Source organism: Phoca vitulina, unplaced genomic scaffold, assembly GCF_004348235.1.
Source record: "Phoca vitulina isolate PV1807 unplaced genomic scaffold, GSC_HSeal_1.0 scaffold83, whole genome shotgun sequence".
Taxonomy (NCBI): Eukaryota; Metazoa; Chordata; class Mammalia; order Carnivora; family Phocidae; genus Phoca; species Phoca vitulina.
Window position 1 is genome coordinate 3745291 of NW_022589786.1, and position 18153 is coordinate 3763443.

The window sequence follows — 18153 nt, forward strand, 5'->3', positions numbered from 1 at the left end:
TTTAGTCTTGGACTTAGGAAATACAGACAAGAATGTTTCTAATAGCACTGTTGTCAAAAGCAAAAAAAATGAAGGCCTAAATAAATGTCCATCAAGAAGAGACTGAATAAGTAAACTGTGGTAAGTCATGCATAAATCAGCTATGTATCAGGAACATAATGCCAATAGAGAAAAGCTGTAGTAGGATACATATACAGTATATTTCCATTTGTTTCATATTGAAAAAACATTGTTAGTGGCTACATACATATGTGGAGAAGTATAAAGACATGCATGGATACCGATAAACACTGGATTCAGGACTGGTATGATTACTTCTCTGGGAGGCTGAGGAAGGGGGATCTAGTGGGGATAGGCTACACAAGGAGCTTAAACTGTTTTGGTTATGTTTAATTTCTGAAGCTGGGTGATAAATACATGAATGTGTATTATCTGTATAAGTAAAAATAACCTTTTTTCAAAACAAAAAGGACGCTTGTTGAAGGTGACACCACACCTTCTTGCAAGAAATGACAACAATATCCTTTAGTATGATATTCATATTTTAAAGGTTGCCTTACTTAAGACAATCATGAAAAATAATATGTGAAAGAAATGTTTTAGCTGTAATACTTCGAAAAATCTAGATGTTTTACCTAACTGCTTTAGAACTGGTAATTTATTCTGAAGAGCAATTTGGGAGACATAACGATCTCATTTCCTTGCACATTACAGACAGAATGGCTTACTTATAAATAAACAAATAGTTCTAAAGTGGTTTCAGAGTTTCTCAGACACCAATGACATCATGAAAGAAAAAATTATCTGTACTCTTTAAGAGCTCCCAGTATTCAATTATTATTGTCACGATACCCTAGAGGAGATAGACTTCTAGAAGTAAACACAGGTTTTAAGCTCTGAAATATAAATTCTCCAACATTAATGGCTCATAATCTAAAAAGCATAAAACATTCTCTTAAGAGTAACACTCAGAAATCTATTTGGACTTCTGGGCTTTGTTTCTTTACCTTGACAACAAGAGACAAAATACAAACACAGAAAAATACGCTTCAAAAAAAATACACTTCAACTCACTGAGGCATACATACTCTGCCACTTTGAGGTTGTTTTTCATATTTAACTTACATTCATAAGCAAATTCAAACAACTTACTTGCTACACTGATACTAAAATACACAAATATTTACTGACAATCTTAAGATGCTATAGACTCTTTCTAATAAAAATCACATTTCAGGAAATATCTATCCACCAATGAGCAACAACCAAGAGCTCAAGCATTCTAAACCAAAGAGCAAACACAACAGAATCAAGCATTAAATTTTTATTTATTTTTTTTAAAAGATTTTATTTATTTATTTGACAGAGAGAGAGCGAGAGCAGGAACACAAGCAGGGGGAGTGGGAGAGGGAGAAGCAGGCTTCCCGCCAAGCAGGGAGCCCGATGCAGGGCTTGATCCCAGGACCCTGGGATCATGACCTGAGCCGAAGGCAGACGCTTAACGACTGAGCCACCCAGCTCCCCATGACCCCAGGATTACGACCTGAGCCGAAGGCAGACGCCCAACGACTGAGCCACCCAGGCACCCCAAGGATTAAATTTTTAAGAAGAGAGTTGAATCTAAAGAAACCTGACCCACATTTACTTCCAAATTGTGTAATCATCTATAAGAAGTTTTTACTTAAAGTCCATCTTCATTTTAGTTATGTCAACTGACATAATGAGTTCATTATGGGCTTCATCATAGACTAGTAAGCTGAAATTTTAAAGATTTTATTTATTTATTTGAGAGAGAGAGACAGCACAAGCAGGAGGGAGGCGGATAGGGAGAAGCAGACACCCCACTGAGCAGGGAGCCCAATGTGGGGCTTGATCCCAGGACCCTGGGATCATGACCTGAGCTGCAGGCAGACACCCAACTGAGCCACTCAGGCAGCCCCCAAGATGGGAATTCTTACCAAGTCTAAAAAGTTTCAGAAAACTGAATAAAATTTCAGAAAGATAAAAGACATGGGGAGTTAGCAATGCAACTATTTTTATAAAAAATAAATAGCAACTCAAGATTTTGAACTGACTACACAGAGTTTCTACTCTCTGATGTTAACCATGGAGTACCGGAAATGTAAAAATAAAGGAAGTTTCCCAGTCAACAAAGCCAAAAGACAACCGACAGAATGGGAGAAGGTATTTGCAAATGACATATCAGATAAAGGGCTAGTATCCAAAATCTATAAAGAACTTATCAAACTCAACACCCAAGGAACAAATAATCCAATCAAGAAATGGGCAGAAGACATGAACAGATATGTCTGCAACAAAGACATACAAATGGCCAACAGACACATGAAAAAGTGCCCAACATCTTGGCATCAGGGAAATACAAATCAAAACCACAATGAGATACCACCTCACACCAGTCAGAATGGCTAAAATTAACAAGTCAGGAAATGACAGATGTTGGCGAGGATGCGGAGAAAGGGGAACCTTCCTACACCGTTGGTGGGAATGCAAGCTGGTGCAGCCATTCTAGAAAACAGTATGGAGGTTCCTCAAAAAGTTGAAAATAGAGCTACCCTATGACCCAGCAATTGCACTACTGGGTATTTACCCCAAAGATACAAATGTAGTGATCCGAAGGGGCACGTGCACCCCAATGTTTATAGCAGCAATGTCCACAATAGCCAAACTATGGAGAGAGCCTAGATGTCCATCGACAGATGAATGGATAAAGATGTGGTATATACATACAATGGAATATTAGGCAGCCATCAGAAAACGAAATCTTGCCATTTGCAACGACATGGACAGAACTAGAGGGTATTAAAAAAAAAAAAGAACTAGAGGGTATTATGCTAAGTGAAATAAGTCAATCAGAGAAAGACAAGTATCATATGATCTCACTGATACGTAGAATTTGAGAAACAAGGCAGAGGATCATAGGGGAAGAGAGGAAAAACATGAAACAAGACAAAATCAGAGAGGGAGACAAACTGTAAGAGACTCTTAATCTCGAGAAACAAACTGAGGGATGCTGGAGTGGAGGGGGGTGGGAGGGATGGGGTGACTGGGTGATGGACATTGGGGAGGGTATGTGCTATGGTGAGTGCTGTGAATTGTATTAAGACTGATGAATCAGACTTGTACCCCTGAAACAAATAATACATTATATGTTTAAAAAAAAAAAAAAAAGAATAACCAATATAATATTAAAGAAGGACAAAGCTGGAGAATTCACCCTAGATAGTTATTAAGATCTATTTTTAAACTTTTTATTTTTATGTATTTTAATTTTATTATTTTTTATCATGAATATGCTTTTAACATACAGTGTTAGATGCAGTTGTACAATATAGTGATTCAACAATTAAAAAAAAAACCCAAAACAATTCTATACATTACTCAGTGCTTATCACAATCAGTGTACTCTTTTTTTTTCGTTGTGGGACTTTTTAAAAACTTAATTACTTTTTAAATTCCAGTATAACCAATGTACAGTGTTATATTCGTTGCAGGTGTACAATATAGTGTTTCAACAATTCTATGCATTACTCAGTGCTCAAATAAGTGTACTCTTAATCCCCTTCACCTATTTCCCCCATCCCCCCACTTACCTGCTCTCTGGTAACCATCAGTTTGTTCTCTATAGTTAAGAGTCTGTTTTTCTTTGTCTCTTCTTTTCTTTGTTCATTTGTTTTGTTTCTTAAATAAACTTTTTATTTAAAAAATAAATAAATAAAGGAAGTTCCCTTTAATAAAGGTAAGTGCAATCTCCACCCTGAAATTCTCAAATGATGGAAAGGCAGTTAGTGCCTTAGGTGGTCTTTAGGTCAAAACACACACACAATTTTTCTGTTTTACTGCTAAACATTTTACGTAAATACATGTGTCTTTGAGCATGTGTTTAATGCTCCAGCATATTTGGATATGGAAATGCTGGGCAGAAGGATAAAAGCCATTTATTTTCAATAAACGGTGAAGGGGTTTTTAACAGTACACTATTATGATGAACACTGAGTAATGTACAGAATTGTTGAGTCACTGTATTGTACACTTGAAATGAATGTAACACTGTATGTTAACTCTACTAGAATTAAAATAAATAAGTAAAATGCCATTTATTTTGTTAAAATAAAAACAAACATAAATAGGGGCACTTTGGAGCACCTGGGCAGCTCAATCAGTTAAGCGTCCAACTCTTGATCTCAGCTTGAGTCTTGATCTTAGGGTTGTGAGTTCAAGCCCCAAGTGTGGGGGAAAAAAAGGGGGGGGGTGTGTCTGGGTGGTGTAGTCAGTTAAGTGTCTTACTCTGGGTTTCGGCTCAGGTCGTGATCTCAGTCGTGACATCGAGCCCCAAGTTGGGCTCCACACTCAGCATGGAGTCTGCTTGAGATTCTCTCTCCCTTTGCCCCTCCCACTCATGGTCTCTTTCTCTCTCAAATAAATAAATTAAATCTTTAAAAAAAAAAAAATAGGGGTCCCTGGCAGGCTCAGTGAAGGAGGAGCATGTGACTCAATCTCGGGGCTGTGAGTTCAAGCCCCATGATGGGTGTAGAGCTCACTTAAATAAATATACTTTAAAAATAAATAAATATAAATAAATAAAATTTTAATAATTATCAAACTGCTCTCCAAGGTGGTAGTAGATGAAAGGACTATTTTGCCATATTCTTGCCAACACGTGATATTACCAGATCTAAAAAATTTGCCAAATCAATGAAGTTTTAATTTGTATTAATCATACAAGGCAATTTATGGATACTCAAAGAAAGAGTCAAAATAAAAAGAAAGGGCTAATGAATGCAAGGCCACACAAGGTGGATGGAAGAGCTGTGGAACCAAAGAGGGCTGTCTCAAGAGAAGATTCTCAAAGACCTGGTGCCCACTTAACTGTGAAAAAGATTTTTGTTGGTGGCATTAAAGAAGACACTGAAGAACATCACCTAAGAGATTATTTTGAACAGTATGGGAAAATTGAAGTGATCAAGATCGTGACTGACCAAGGCAGCGGCAAAAAGAGAGGTTTTGCTTTTGTAAGATTTGATGACCATGACTCTGTAGACAGGATTGTCATTCAGAAATCCCATACTGTGAATGGCCACAACTGTGAAGTAAGGAAAGCCCTATCTAAGCAAGAGATGGCTACTGCTTCATCCAGCCAAAGAGGTCGAAGTGGTTCTGGAAACTTGGTGGTGGTCGTGGAGGTGGTTTTGGTGGGAATGACAACTTTGGTCGTGGAGGGAACTTCCGTGGTCGAGGAGGCTTTGGTGGCAGTCGAGGTGGTGGTGGCTATGGTGGCAGTGGGGATGGCTATAACGGATTTGGTAATGATGGAAGCAACTCTGGAGGTGGCAGAAGCTCTAATGATTTTGGCAATTACAACAATCAATCCTCAAATTTTGGACCCACGAAAGGAGGAAATTTTGGAGGCAGAAGCTCCGGCCCCTATGGTGGTGGAGGCCAATACTTTGCCAAACCAGGAAACCAAGGTGGCTGTGGTGGTTCCAGCAGCAGCAGGAGCTACGGCAGCGGCAGGAGGTTCTAATCACTGCCAGGAAACAAGGGTTAGCAGGAGGGGAGAGCCAGAGAAGTGACAGGGAAGCTACAGGTTACAGCAGATTTGTGAACTCAGCCAAGCACAGTGGTGGCAGGGCCTCGCTGCTACAAAGAAGACATGTTTTAGACAATACTCATGTGTATGGGCAAAAAACTCGAGGACTGTATTTGTGACTAATTGTGTAACAGGTTATTTTAGTTCTGTGGAAAGTGTAAAGCATTCCAACAAAAGGTTTTAATGTAGTTTTTTTTTTTTGCACCCAAGCTGTTGATTGCTAAATGTAATAGTCTGATCATGACGCTGATCAGACTATAAGACGCTAAATGTGTCTTTAAAAAAAAAAAAAGAAAGGGCTAAAAAATGTCAGGGGAGAGACACAAACTTGAGTTGTAACTTTATAAAGGTTAAGGTCTTTCCATGGAATCTGCAAGGTTTGGAGGAGTTTGGAGTCAAGATAAAGATCATTTTAACCCGACTGTGGGCCCTTCTATGTACACATTTTGGTTATTGATCATTTTTACTTCCACTTCTGAGAGCTGCTCTTCTTATCCTTTGCCTAGTTTTTCTTTGGGGCTTCTTTCTTGATTTACAAGGGTTCTTCATTTTTGGTTATTTATCTTTAGTCTGTTATATATGACCCAAATATTTTTCTTAGTTTGTCACTTTTATCTTTTAAATTTGTTCATGGTGTCTTTCATCATCAGGAGTGTTTATGTTTTATGAAGAGCATTAACATTTTGATTCTAAAAAAGTGTCGGATTTACCAATGCTATTTTATCAACTCTAAGAAAACTCAATAGTTTACCCAGTCTTAGATGAAACATTATACTCCATAAATGTGAGAATTTGGAAACACAGAAGATTTACCTCTGAATTTAGCTCCTGCCTTCCAACAGGTAACAGAAATAATCATCTGTGGGCAATTTTAACACTACCAATTTCACAAAATCTCATGTTGAAGTCCGCCTGACTCACCCACAGATTTGTCTGCCATGCCTACATCTCTAGATGTCCAGCGACAAAATCCACAGGCCAGGTAGTAGGCTTTCTTCATGGTGGTCTTGGCAGGGTCATCTGGAAGTTGTGTGGAGATGCTTGTTGCCCGAGTAGAGAGAGTGTGCATACAGCCGGGACAGTCAAAGCAGTTGGCACACCTATAATACAACACCACTGTTATTCATCTGACAAATATTTATCAAGCAACTGCTATGTGCCACACACTGTTCTAGGTGTTAGGAACTCAAGAGGGAACTATAAGGGAGGACTGTCTCTCAACTAAAAAGAAATAAAAAACATATTAAAATCTTGTTTTAAAATTTAAAAGATATTACATGTTCATTTAATTTTTTTAAAAATGCAATCATCACCAAAGTTCCTGAAGAATTAGAGCCTGACCCAATCCTACTCCAGAGAAAATCACTATTAAACAGCCCAGATTTAACAATTTCAGATTCTATTTAGGCTTGTACAGACCACAAAGATTTCTGAGGAAGAGAGAGGTCACCGCTTATGCCTTTAGACAGGACAGAGCAGCTGCACAATGAAAACTCAAGAGGCAATACTACAATAGGCTGTGAAACTGGGTCTGGAAAACAACTGTTTGTTTGCTGTGCCAGAGAGCTGACACAGAAACCGAACGATGCTATCAAACTGCAACAGTTCAGGAGCAGTGCCTTTTCGGGGCTTTCTGTTCTCTCCTTAGGCACTACTCTTCCTAATGCTCAGCCAACATTTCCCCTTCGGGGGCCCCTGTGCCTTGTTGCTTGTAACTTTTTCACCATCTGAGATTATCAAGATTTCACTCCTAGTCCTGGACTTACTCTGAAGCTCTGTTCTACAACTCTAATTACCTGTGATATTTTGCCATAACATCCTCATATAAGGATAATAATGGTATCTACACACTGTTCACTGCTCACTGATACTTTGAGGATTAAATGATGAAATCAATGTGTGGAGAGCACACAAAGAAACAGTGTCTGGCTTATTAGGAACTATTTCTCGGGTTCAGGAAAGAAAAGTCATGGTGGTTCACATCCATGGAGGTGTAAGGGTATGATTGGTAGCAAAGGACTTATACACTAAGCTAAAAACCAAATGGCACCCAGTGACAATGAGCACACCTACTACCCAGATCTTGGTTTTTAATACCATTTTCCAATAAAAGGAACCAGGGCTCCTTGGAGAAATGGCTAATTCAAGGACTGAGGCAGAGTCCTGGGATGAGCCTGGAGTATCTTGAAGGACCAAAAAATAAGAAATTGCTCAAATGAATGAACAGCCCCCCCCCAACCCATGCAACAATGGGGGTACGTCAAAGGGATATAGGAGTCTACCAAAAGAGCTCCCGATGGCCAAAGCTGGAACAACGTGAGCAAAAAAATAAAGTGGTACTGGATTATATCCCAAGGTATAAAATCAATATTCACGCTTTAAATAAATGATTAAATAAATAGGTGAGGAGAAAAATCTGCCTTTCAGAAGAATTCCAAATAATTTAAGTAGAGAACCCTCATGGAGGGGGAACATAACTCCCCACTATTTAACTGTCGGCTGTAAGAGTGTTTTCTTTCCAAAGAGTACAGTATAAAAAAAAGAGAAAAAATTCTATATTGGAGAAACCTGACAAACACTAGCTCAAGCCAGGTCATCAAGGCTAACATCAACAGTGATAAGTTCCATTGACAGTATGTACCCTTGGTGGGATGTAATGAAAGATGCACTTTACCTCTGTTGTCTTCCTCCCCATAACACATTCCCCCAGCTGACGAGAAAAACATCAGATAAATTCCAATTGAGGGACATTATACAAAATATCTTACCAGTACTCCTCAAAACTTTTAAGGTCCTCAAAACCAAGGAAAGTTTAAGAAAATGTCACACCAAGAGAAGCCTAAAGAGACATGAGTATTAAATATAACATGGGTATCCTAAATAGAATCCAGGAACAGAAAAAGGAAATTAGGGAAAAACTGAGGAAATCTGAATAAAATGAAGCATTTATTTAATAATAAAGTATCAACGTTCATTAATTGAGACAAATATACTATACTAATACAAGATGTTAACAATAGGGGAGACTATGTATGAAGTACACAGAACTCTCTATACCATCTTCACAATAATTCTTAAGTCTAAAACTGTTCTAAAATAGAAAATTAATTTTAAAAAATCAAAGGACATTTCATCTTTGGCAAAGGTGATGCTAAAAAATGAAAACCAGCTAGTTAAAAATGTGAGTTATTTTCCATGTGTTTTCTTGCCAGCTATTAAAAAAATAGTTGAGGAAAACAGAAAAAAAAATGGATCCCAATCTTACCTATTCTTTTTTAGTTTGGCTTCAGCCGATGGCATATTTTCTAAGCAACTGGGACAATAATGGGAGTCCACCTAGAAAGAAACAAGAAATCAAAAATCAGAGGAAAAGGCACTCAGTCTAGCTTGTATATACATCTATTCCAAATAGTGAATTCTAAAATATACTGCAGCAGAAAGTGATAAACCACTGATATGCCGAAGAACCTACACTGTTTTCAGCTTAGGATTTATTCTTCAACCATGTTTTTTCTTATCCTCTGTATTTCCTAAAACCCTTCCATTTTTCCTTTCTGATCTTACCTGTTCCCTTTCATCAGGATTTTATGTAATAATGTGTTAAAAGTTGTCTATGGAAAAGAAGAACTCTATGATAATCTAATGAACAGACTAATAAATAAAATAACCCAATTTGTGAAGCTGTGATCAAATATCCTTCTATCCTTTTATACTGTTTTAACTTGACCACACTTAAGTTGTTAAGGGAGACTTTAAAAGTTTTCTCATTACTAAAGTATTACATGTTCACAAAAGCATAAATTAACATTTACAAAATCAGCTTTAGCCAACTGGTTAGAGATTTTTAAATGGCAAATTAAACTACTAAACTAGCAAGATAGTCTTATTGTATTTAACTCAAAAACACAGAAGAAAATTAAATTCACTGTATTTTTTTTAATATTTTATTTATTTATTTGAGAGAGAGATAGTGAGAGAGAGCTCGAGCAGGAAGGAGGGGGAGAAGCAGACACCCCGCAGAGCAGGGAGCCCGATGCGGGGCTCGATCCCAGGACCCTGGGATCATGAGCTGAGCCGAAGGCAGAGGCTTAACCATCTGAGCCACCCAGGCGCCCCATAAATTCACTGTATTTTTTAAGCTCTGAATAATTATTTTCTTCAATGTAGGTAGATCCTATTTGACAGTTCTAGAACTCTAATCACCTACAGATGTAAAGACAGATTTAAATGAATATAAATACTATGACAGAAACTGGCTTCTTTCTTCATCATCTGCTATACACAGGACCACCTTTGAAAAAATAAAGTCGCTGCTCAAATAATCTCCAGGAACATAAAACACAGTATTGCTAACTAATATCTGCACTTACTCATCATAAAAGGCAAACTATAATTTGTTCCTTCTTGTGGCTCTTTTCAAATTCTGCCTGTCCCTTCATGTGCAGCTCCAATCCCATGTTCTCCATTAGAACTTTCTGGACTCCTCCAGCCCTCCCTAGCCTCATCCTTCCCTAAACCCTAAATGGTCTCCACTTCATAGGTGGAGGTACACATGAGTCTGTAAAAGATGCAGTAAGACAGAATGTCCTAGCTCAAGATATCCTTAGAAATCATGGAGACTGAGCTCTCTAATGACCATCAAGTGGGAATCTATTCCAACATATTCTGGAGGTGGAGGTGGAGCTGGAACAGGAAAGCATCTAAAAAGACAAAGGACCTGCTAAACAGATACACACAGAGAAAATGCTAATGGAGAAAAAAATACAAGAAGTATCATGTATATTATATGGCATTGATTTTTCTCTTGTATTACTTAACTGCTTTCTGTGACTATTCTTAATATTATGAAAAATACACCCAATAAAATTGTTAATAATAATGTGTAAAACAGCTTATAGTATAGGACACGTTTTCATATGCATTTTTAACAGTCCAGGGATTTTCAATGTTCTCTGAATCATGTTTCAAATCCTGATTTGAAAGGCTGCTGTTGAGTTTCAAATCTTGGTCCTCCCTGCCACCCCCAAAGTTTTGGCTGTGTGACCTAGGGCAAACACTGTGTTGCTTTAATCACAGTTTTTTTTTTGTTTTTTTTTAAATAATATCCATTCTATTGGCCTGTAGGATGATTAAAGGAGTTTACATAAACCAGGTGGCATATAGAAAGCTCTGAATAACCAGCAACTGTTACCAGCAGCTTTTCCTTAACTAGACTGAGTCACTCAACAGCAGGATTTATGTTTTTCTCGTCTTTTAAAACCCAAAGCTTACGGAATGAACAACAAGATGTGCCAAGTGCTGTAGAAGTTTGCGGATTTTCTTATTTTTTTGTTTGTTTCTTTTATGGGGTGGGGCGTTTTACGTTCTGAGCAATCCGACTTCCAACGCCCACTTGTGCCTGCGAACGACAGCACCATACCCTCTGGAGAAGCGCCATGAGCTTCTTAGACCAGACCTTATTCTAAGAGCTTTTCACCCAACTCGCCCCAACCCAATCTCTTCCCTGGGGCAGGCCTTGGCCTGAGCCAGAAAACACAGCAACGCCCAGTTTCTGGCCAAAGTAGGGGCAGAACTTCCAGGATGGGAGGGGCATGAATGAGAATGCCTGTGGGCTCCACCCTACAATCAGTCTTGGATCTCGCCCCTCAAGTGGCCTGAATAATCCACCCATCTTCCTCCCCAACCCACCCAATTACCAAACACCCCAGGAGACCGCCAGGGTCCCTAAAGTCAGGTTTGTCCAATCCGAGAGCGCTCTAGAACCAAAAGATCCGCTCAGCCCCACCCAAGGCCGCTCCTTCTTCCCAAATGACAAATTATAAGCAAATTAAATCAACAGCAAATCTGAGTGACGGAAGACATAACCAATCAGCAAGCCAGGAAAATGACTACCCGCCAGTCGCGGTGACTAGGACGAACCCTTCCCCCCTCTCCCCCAACATATACACATTCTTTACGGGCCGACTGCATTACCTCGTGAGACACACATTCCAGCGACCGCAGCTCGCTACAATAGCGGCAGAAATAAAGCTGCGACAGCGGGGCCCGAACCTTCTTTTCTCCCTGGACTAGGTAGAGAACCCGCTCCGATTGCAGCAAGGACGCCATCTTGGAGGGGGAGGAGTCAACGACGCTCTCGTCGCGTCACGTGATCCAAGAGCCTGCGTTTGCCTCGCCGCTTTTCCTACGTCTTTCGTCGGAGACTTTGCGTAAGGTTTCCGACCTAGTGGGGGTCTGACGCGGGCCGAAAGTCACAGTGCGCGTGCGCAGCTGTGGATCCCTGCTTTCTTCCACAACGTTTCAGTGAGCGTTTGTTGCCTGAGCGAAGTCCGACCTTTCTATCGTTAAGTACGCAATCACAGATCACAACCAGACAGGCCAGTGCTCTCCTTTTCTTTGTTTCTTCCAGAAAGAAAGGCTGCTCTTCTGTTTTATTTACAACTGCCTCTCCTGCCCTCACCTTCCAGGCCGACTTCCAGAAGGTAGATGGGTACCCCTTGACCAACATTTCATTTCCTCCTCCCCCCGGCCCTTGGCAATAACCATTCTCTCTGCTTCTATGAGTTTGACTTTTTTAGAATCCATATACAAGTGAGATAATGCAATATTATCTCTCTGGGTCTGGCTTATTTCGCTTAGCATACTGTCCTCCAGGTTCATCCTGTTGCTACAAATGGCAGGAGATATATATTTATATATTCATGTTTATATTATATTTATATTTCAGTTATTGTGTAAATATTTATATATCACATTTTCTTTATTCATCTGCTGATATTTACATTGTTTCCATATCTTGGCTATTGTGAATAATGCTGAAATGATCATGGGAGTGCAGCTATCTCTTTTAAGATTCTGATTTCATTTCTTTTGGCTATAGACCCAGAAGTGGAACTACTGAATCATAGGATAGTTCTATTTTTAATTTTTTGAGGAACCTCCATATTGCTTTCTGTAGAGGCTGTACCAGTTTACATTCCCTCAACAGTGTACAACAGTTCTCTTTTCTCCATATCCTCGACAACACTTGTTATCTTTTATCTGATAATGGCGATTTTAACAAGTGTGAAGTGATGGCTCATTGTGGTTTTGATTTGCATTTCCCTGATGATTAGTGATGTTGAGCACCTTTTCATATATCTGGTGGTCATTTGTGTTTTCTTTAGAGACCTATCTATTCAGGTCCTTTGCCCATTTTTAAATTGGGGTACTCATTTATTTATTTTGCTATTTATTTTGGATATTAACCCCTTATCAAATACATGATTTGCAAATATTTTCTTCCATTCTGTAGGTTGCCTTTTCATTCTGTTGATTGTCTCTTTTGCTATGCGAAAAGTTTTTTTTATTTTTTTAAGATTTTATTTTATTTATTTGACAGAGAGCGAGAGAGCACAAACAGGGCGAGCGGCAGAGGGAGAGGGAGATGCAGGCTCCCCAAGCCGGATGCAGGGCTCCATCCCAGGATCCTGGCTTCATGACCTGAGCCGAAGGCAGACACTTAATTGACTGAGCCACCCAGGCGCTCCTGCTATGCAAAAGGTTTTTAGTTTGATGGAATCCCACTCGTCTATGTTTGCTCTTGTTGCCCAGAGCCTAGAGGTAGAGAAAGGCTACAGACTTGAGCTGACTCCACATGAAACATACCTTTTGGAGCACTGCTTTTGAACAATTCAATTCAATGGACAATCATCTGGTCCCTATGTGGCAGGTACTGGGGTGGGAATCAGAGATAAATGAGACAGTTCCTGCCCTAGGCCCTAGGGCAGTGTTTCTCAAGTGTGGCCGTGGATCACCTACACAGAGAATTAACATTATAAATGCAGATTCCAGGCCCTTATCAAGACCCAAATTAAGGGACGCCTGGGTGATTCAGTCGTTAAGCGTCTGCCTTCTGCTCAGGTCATGATCCCAGGGTCCTGGGACAGAGTCCCGCATCAGGCTCCTTGCTCGGCAAGCAGCCTGCTTCTCTCTCTGCCCGCTGCTCCCTCTGCCTGCCCCTCTCCCTGCTTGGGCTTGCTCTCTCTCTCTCTCTCTGACAAATAAATAAATAAAATCTTTAAAAAAAAAATTAAAAAAGACCCAAATTAGAATTTTTGGGGGTGAGGCCCAGAAATCTAAATCTCTATTAAGCTTCCAGATGAGTCTCATGCCCACAAAATTGGAGAACCACTGTTTTTTCATAATCACTTGTTTAACTTTCTGTATTTGGCCCCAGGCCTGAGCATGGCAGGTCTTGTCTCTGCTGCTTTCTGAGCATTGGTAGCACTGCCTTGCAGGTTATCAGATGTTTTCTGCCCCCTGTGCTATGGAATATGGGAAGTCTCCAATGGCAGAAAACTAAGGCATCCTGCCTATCTCTTGCCAGGCCTCTCTCCCCACCTTCGGGGGCTGGATTCTATTCTCCATGATTCCGGTTCCACAGAGCCCTACCTGTCAGACTCTGAAAATTAGTCCTCACTTTGGAGATCCGTGTTCCAGGGCCAACTCCAGTCCCCAGGCCCAGGGTCCTGCCCAGACCTTTTTACTTTGAACTATATGATTACTACATGAATACCTCCTTGGGATCCCTCTGGGAATCCACTTGGCAAACCTGGAGGTGTGAAAGAGTGAACATTCTATGGGACAATCATTGACCAATGTAGGGTGGGAACCTGTGAATAAATGCCTCTCTCTTCTTTCTCCTAGACATTCTTAATGTATCTTTAGAGGGTACCAGCAGGATCAAGCCCTAGTTGCATGCGGTGGTGACCAGCTTGTGTAACGTGCCCTTGTACTGACCTTCATTTCAACTGGTTGACTTTTCCCAGCTCCCTGCCTGCAAGCTCTGATGTCTAAGGGGAGTTGAAGTTAAGATAGGAACCCACAAGTGTAGCTGCCAGGTAACTGGTAACCACACTTAATACTTATTGGCAGGGAGCCCTCATGAAAAGACCAGACCAGTTTATACTCTTACCATTAGTATCCGAAACTCCCATTTCCTCATTGTTTTGCGAACATGGAATATTATCAAATATGGGTGAATAATTTTACGCTTTCTAGCTATGGGATCTTGAAAAAGCCATTTTCACTCCGAGTCTTGTTTCAAAACCCACAGAATGGAAAAATAATCCCTGTTTTGAGGTAAATAGCAAATCACCGTGGCTGAGAAAGCACTCTGTAAGCTGTGAAGGACTAGGCACATGTAAGAAACGGTCCCTGATTATTCCAAATATGAAAAACCCAAAAGGGTTTTCCTTTCTCTAAAGAATCCCTCAGAGTAAATTCACAATAACGACTAAAAAAAACTGGAGTTAGTCACCCTTTGGTCAGATGAGATCCTGCAGAGAGGGCCTGAAATTGAGCCCCCACATCAAAGGCTCAGGGTCCTCTGCAACGTAAGAATCCTGGAGGGCTAGTCTGAACCGGTGCTGGCCATCAGCCTGCGTCACCCTTCTCGTTTGGGTTTCCTGCTAGAAAACTGCATTAACCACAGGTTTCCCTGCATTGAATCTGCACACTCACCTAAAAGCCATAGTAAGTGAACAGAGGGAGAAGAAAAAAGTCCCCTGTTTCTTCAAACCCCTCCTGGCCCCCCCGAAGGGCGCTGCCTGGGAAATGTGGTGGTGGTGCTGGCTCTGGCTTATTTCCCCAGCGGAAACATGGCAGAGGGCTGCAGCTCTGTCTTCGTTCTGGGGGCGTGGCCACAGACTCAACTCGGAATTGTTTTTCCAGAGCTTCTTACCTTGCTCCGTTTCCCTGCCTCCTCTATTGTAGCTGTAGTCTTACTCTCACCTAGCTGCCCCAGCCAAAAACCTGGGGACTTCCTGGGTGGCTCTTGCCTTTCAATCCTACCTTCTGCATAGCCCAGCCCCCTGCCTCTCTTCATTCTCATTGCCCGCTGCCTTCATTCAGTTTCACCACTTTTCTCCTCAGTGTGTCGCAGCCCCCTGACTGCTCCTCGATTTGCTCTCCACACTGAGCCAGAGCGATGTTTCTGAAAGCCATATTTTGATCTTGATCCTTTTTTGTTGTTCAGCTTTCTCCGGTGGCTCTCCAACACATACAGGAGACACCCCCAAACTCTTGGGATAGCATATAAGGCCCCCCAGGCCCTGGGGCCTGCCTACCTCTTCAGCCTCATCTTCCAAACACCTCCTACTTAGACTCAAGGCCTATCTAACTCTTGCCGAGCCACCAACAGAAATGTGCAGTTCATGTAAGCCATCATGCCTCTGTATGTGCAGTTCCCTCCGCCAGATATAACCTTCATCTGCTTGCCGGTTCAAGGTTCATTTCATCAGTGAAACCTTGTCTGAACCTACAAAGAGGGACTTGGACACGCTCGCCTTTGTCCCACAGCTGTGTCCTGTTAGAGCAACTGACATACTGCATTGTCTTTGTTTTCTTAGCAAATCTGTCTTCCCTTCCAGACCATGGCCTGGCAAAGGGCCTGGCCCAGAATAGGGACTCAATAAATTCTGCTTGATGACATACATCTGGGACTATTTATTACATGCAGAAATTGCTAAATCTGCTCACATTGCCTGATAGGTTATTGTTCGCAAGTCATCTAACATACATATACATGCAGCAGTTGCTATCCCTATGAACTCAGTCTTACAGGTGAGGAAACAGGCTCAGAGAAGTTAAGGACCTTGCCCAAGGTCACGCCAGTGGGAAATGGATGAACCCAGCTCACCTAACTCCACACTCCACCATCTTACAGATTACCCTATAGCTCATGGGTTGGCAAACTTGTGCTGTAAAGGGCCAGATCGCAAATATTTTGGGCTTTGCAGGCCAAGAGGTAAAATCAAGGATATTATGTAGCTGTGTAACAAGAGAGAAAACTTCTGGTCCTCTCTCTGTATTGCCCATTGCAGGATGATGGGCACACATTGCCCCAAGTTGGAGACCTTCTCCCAGCAAAGAGGGAGAATGGCTAGTGGCAAGGGGGTGGGGTAAAGGGGTACAGGAGAGAGAGATTGCCATCCTGCTCAGTTTAACTTTCTTCCCCAGTGACCTGTGTCTGGGCGCCCTTCTCTCCTCCCAAGAGAGCCTGGCCATCTCAACTGGGGTAGACTGAGATTCCTCTGCTCAGTGACTGGCAGTCACCAGTAGCAGAATCCCCAGTGTAGGTAGCTACCAGCATGGGCCCCGGGCAGCAGTAAGGCACAGGCCTTCCTGGCCTGGGAGGCAGGCCTTGGAAGCAGTGAGGGAAAGAGGGGCACAGGAGGACGACTGGCTTGGTTGCCAAGGCTTACAGTGCCAGCCTGCCCCAGTGGTGCCTGCAGACTTCCCAGAAACAGGCAGCAGCCAGGGGTTGGAGTTTGCTGTCTCCCGCCTATGATAGCATCCTGGTATAGTAGACTGGATGACTTCGAATCATCACATACCAGAAAGATCCCACTTTAATCCCTGCATCTTTCAGATGGTGAAATGAGATCCAGAGAGTTAAAGAGAAATATGCCCCAGGTTTTCTGATTCCTGGTACAGTATTCCATTTTCTTTTCTCTCTCTCTCTTTTTTTTTTTTTAAAGATTTTATTTATTTGAGATAGGGCGAGAATGGGAGAGGGAGAGAGAAAAAATGAGAGAGAGCACAAGCAGCAGGAGTGGGTGGGGAAGGGGCAGAGGGAGAAGGAGAAGCAGGGAGCCTGAGGCAGGGCTCGATCCCAGGACCCCGGGATCATGACCTGAGCTGAAGGCAGATGCTTAACTGACTGAGCCACCCAGGCGCCCCAGTATTATGTTTTCTCATTTCATAAATGAACTTCCTGGCTTCGTGCTGCATCTGTTCATTCATATCCGCAGCTGAGTAAGAAACCAGCTGCTCCTCTAACAACACTTAAAAAACAAGAAGGGGCGCCTAGGTGGCTCAGTCGGTTAAGCGTCTGCCCCAGGCTTCCCGGGGAGCCTGCTTCTCCCTCTCCCTCTGCCCCTCCCCACTGCTTGTGCGTGTCCTCTCTCTCCTGCTCTCTCTCTCTCTCTCTCTCTCTCTCTCTCCCTCTCAAATAAATAAAATCTTAAAAAAAAAAAAAGAAGGAAGAAAGCAAATGTAAGAGTAAGTGGGATGCTAATGGATAGTCTGTTCAATTTTGCCTGGGAAGTTTGCTGGGATGGCATCCTTCCCAATTGAGGCATGTGAGTTTCACATCTCTAGAGTGCTCTCCCCTTGGCTTCCACAGGACTTTCCCAAACACACCTCAAGCCAAAGCAAAGCCTGTCCTCCACACTCTCCCTTCTCTGGTCTTAGTAGACCAACGGAAAGCTGATGTCAGTTCTGTGGCCCCATGGAACACTTCCTCTGTGCTCTCCTGAGGATGTGGAGACATGAGCTGGGTGTCCTCTTTCAGCTAGAGGATGCACAGGGCGACCTCGAGCTAACCACTGCAGCTGTTACCCAACTGCAGCTGGTGCTTAAGACAGACCTCTGGCCCCTGAAGTGCTGGCTCATAAGGAACAGACAACTCATGGCCATGCACTCCACTCATTTCCTCCTCCCACTTGTTTGCCGACTCACCCCAGGGAACTCACATTAGCTCTCATGAAATAAGGGTAAAA

At 41.9% G+C, this 18153-nt stretch overlaps 2 protein-coding genes across 3 annotated transcripts in view; one reads left to right on the forward strand and one right to left on the reverse strand.

The window, feature by feature from the left end:
* The window catches only part of DCTN4 (dynactin subunit 4), a 33660-nt gene extending 21903 nt beyond the window's left edge, over positions 1–11757 (reverse strand). Inside the window, exons 1-3 of one of the 2 annotated variants that reach the window (XM_032395257.1) lie at positions 11582–11757; positions 8874–8944; positions 6530–6708 (exon numbers count right to left, since the gene is read on the reverse strand). In XM_032395257.1, coding sequence (XP_032251148.1) covers positions 6530–6708; positions 8874–8944; positions 11582–11716 — 385 coding nt within the window. In that variant the 5' untranslated portion in view covers positions 11717–11757. The remainder of the gene's footprint in view (positions 1–6529; positions 6709–8873; positions 8945–11581) is intronic. The other variant, XM_032395258.1, reaches the window with a different exon arrangement.
* A 49-nt stretch (positions 11758–11806) lies between these two features.
* SMIM3 (small integral membrane protein 3) overlaps positions 11807–18153 on the forward strand; it is a 38235-nt gene continuing 31888 nt past the window's right edge. Inside the window, exon 1 of the mRNA XM_032395261.1 lies at positions 11807–12090. The gene's annotated coding sequence lies outside the window, so the exon portion shown is untranslated. The remainder of the gene's footprint in view (positions 12091–18153) is intronic.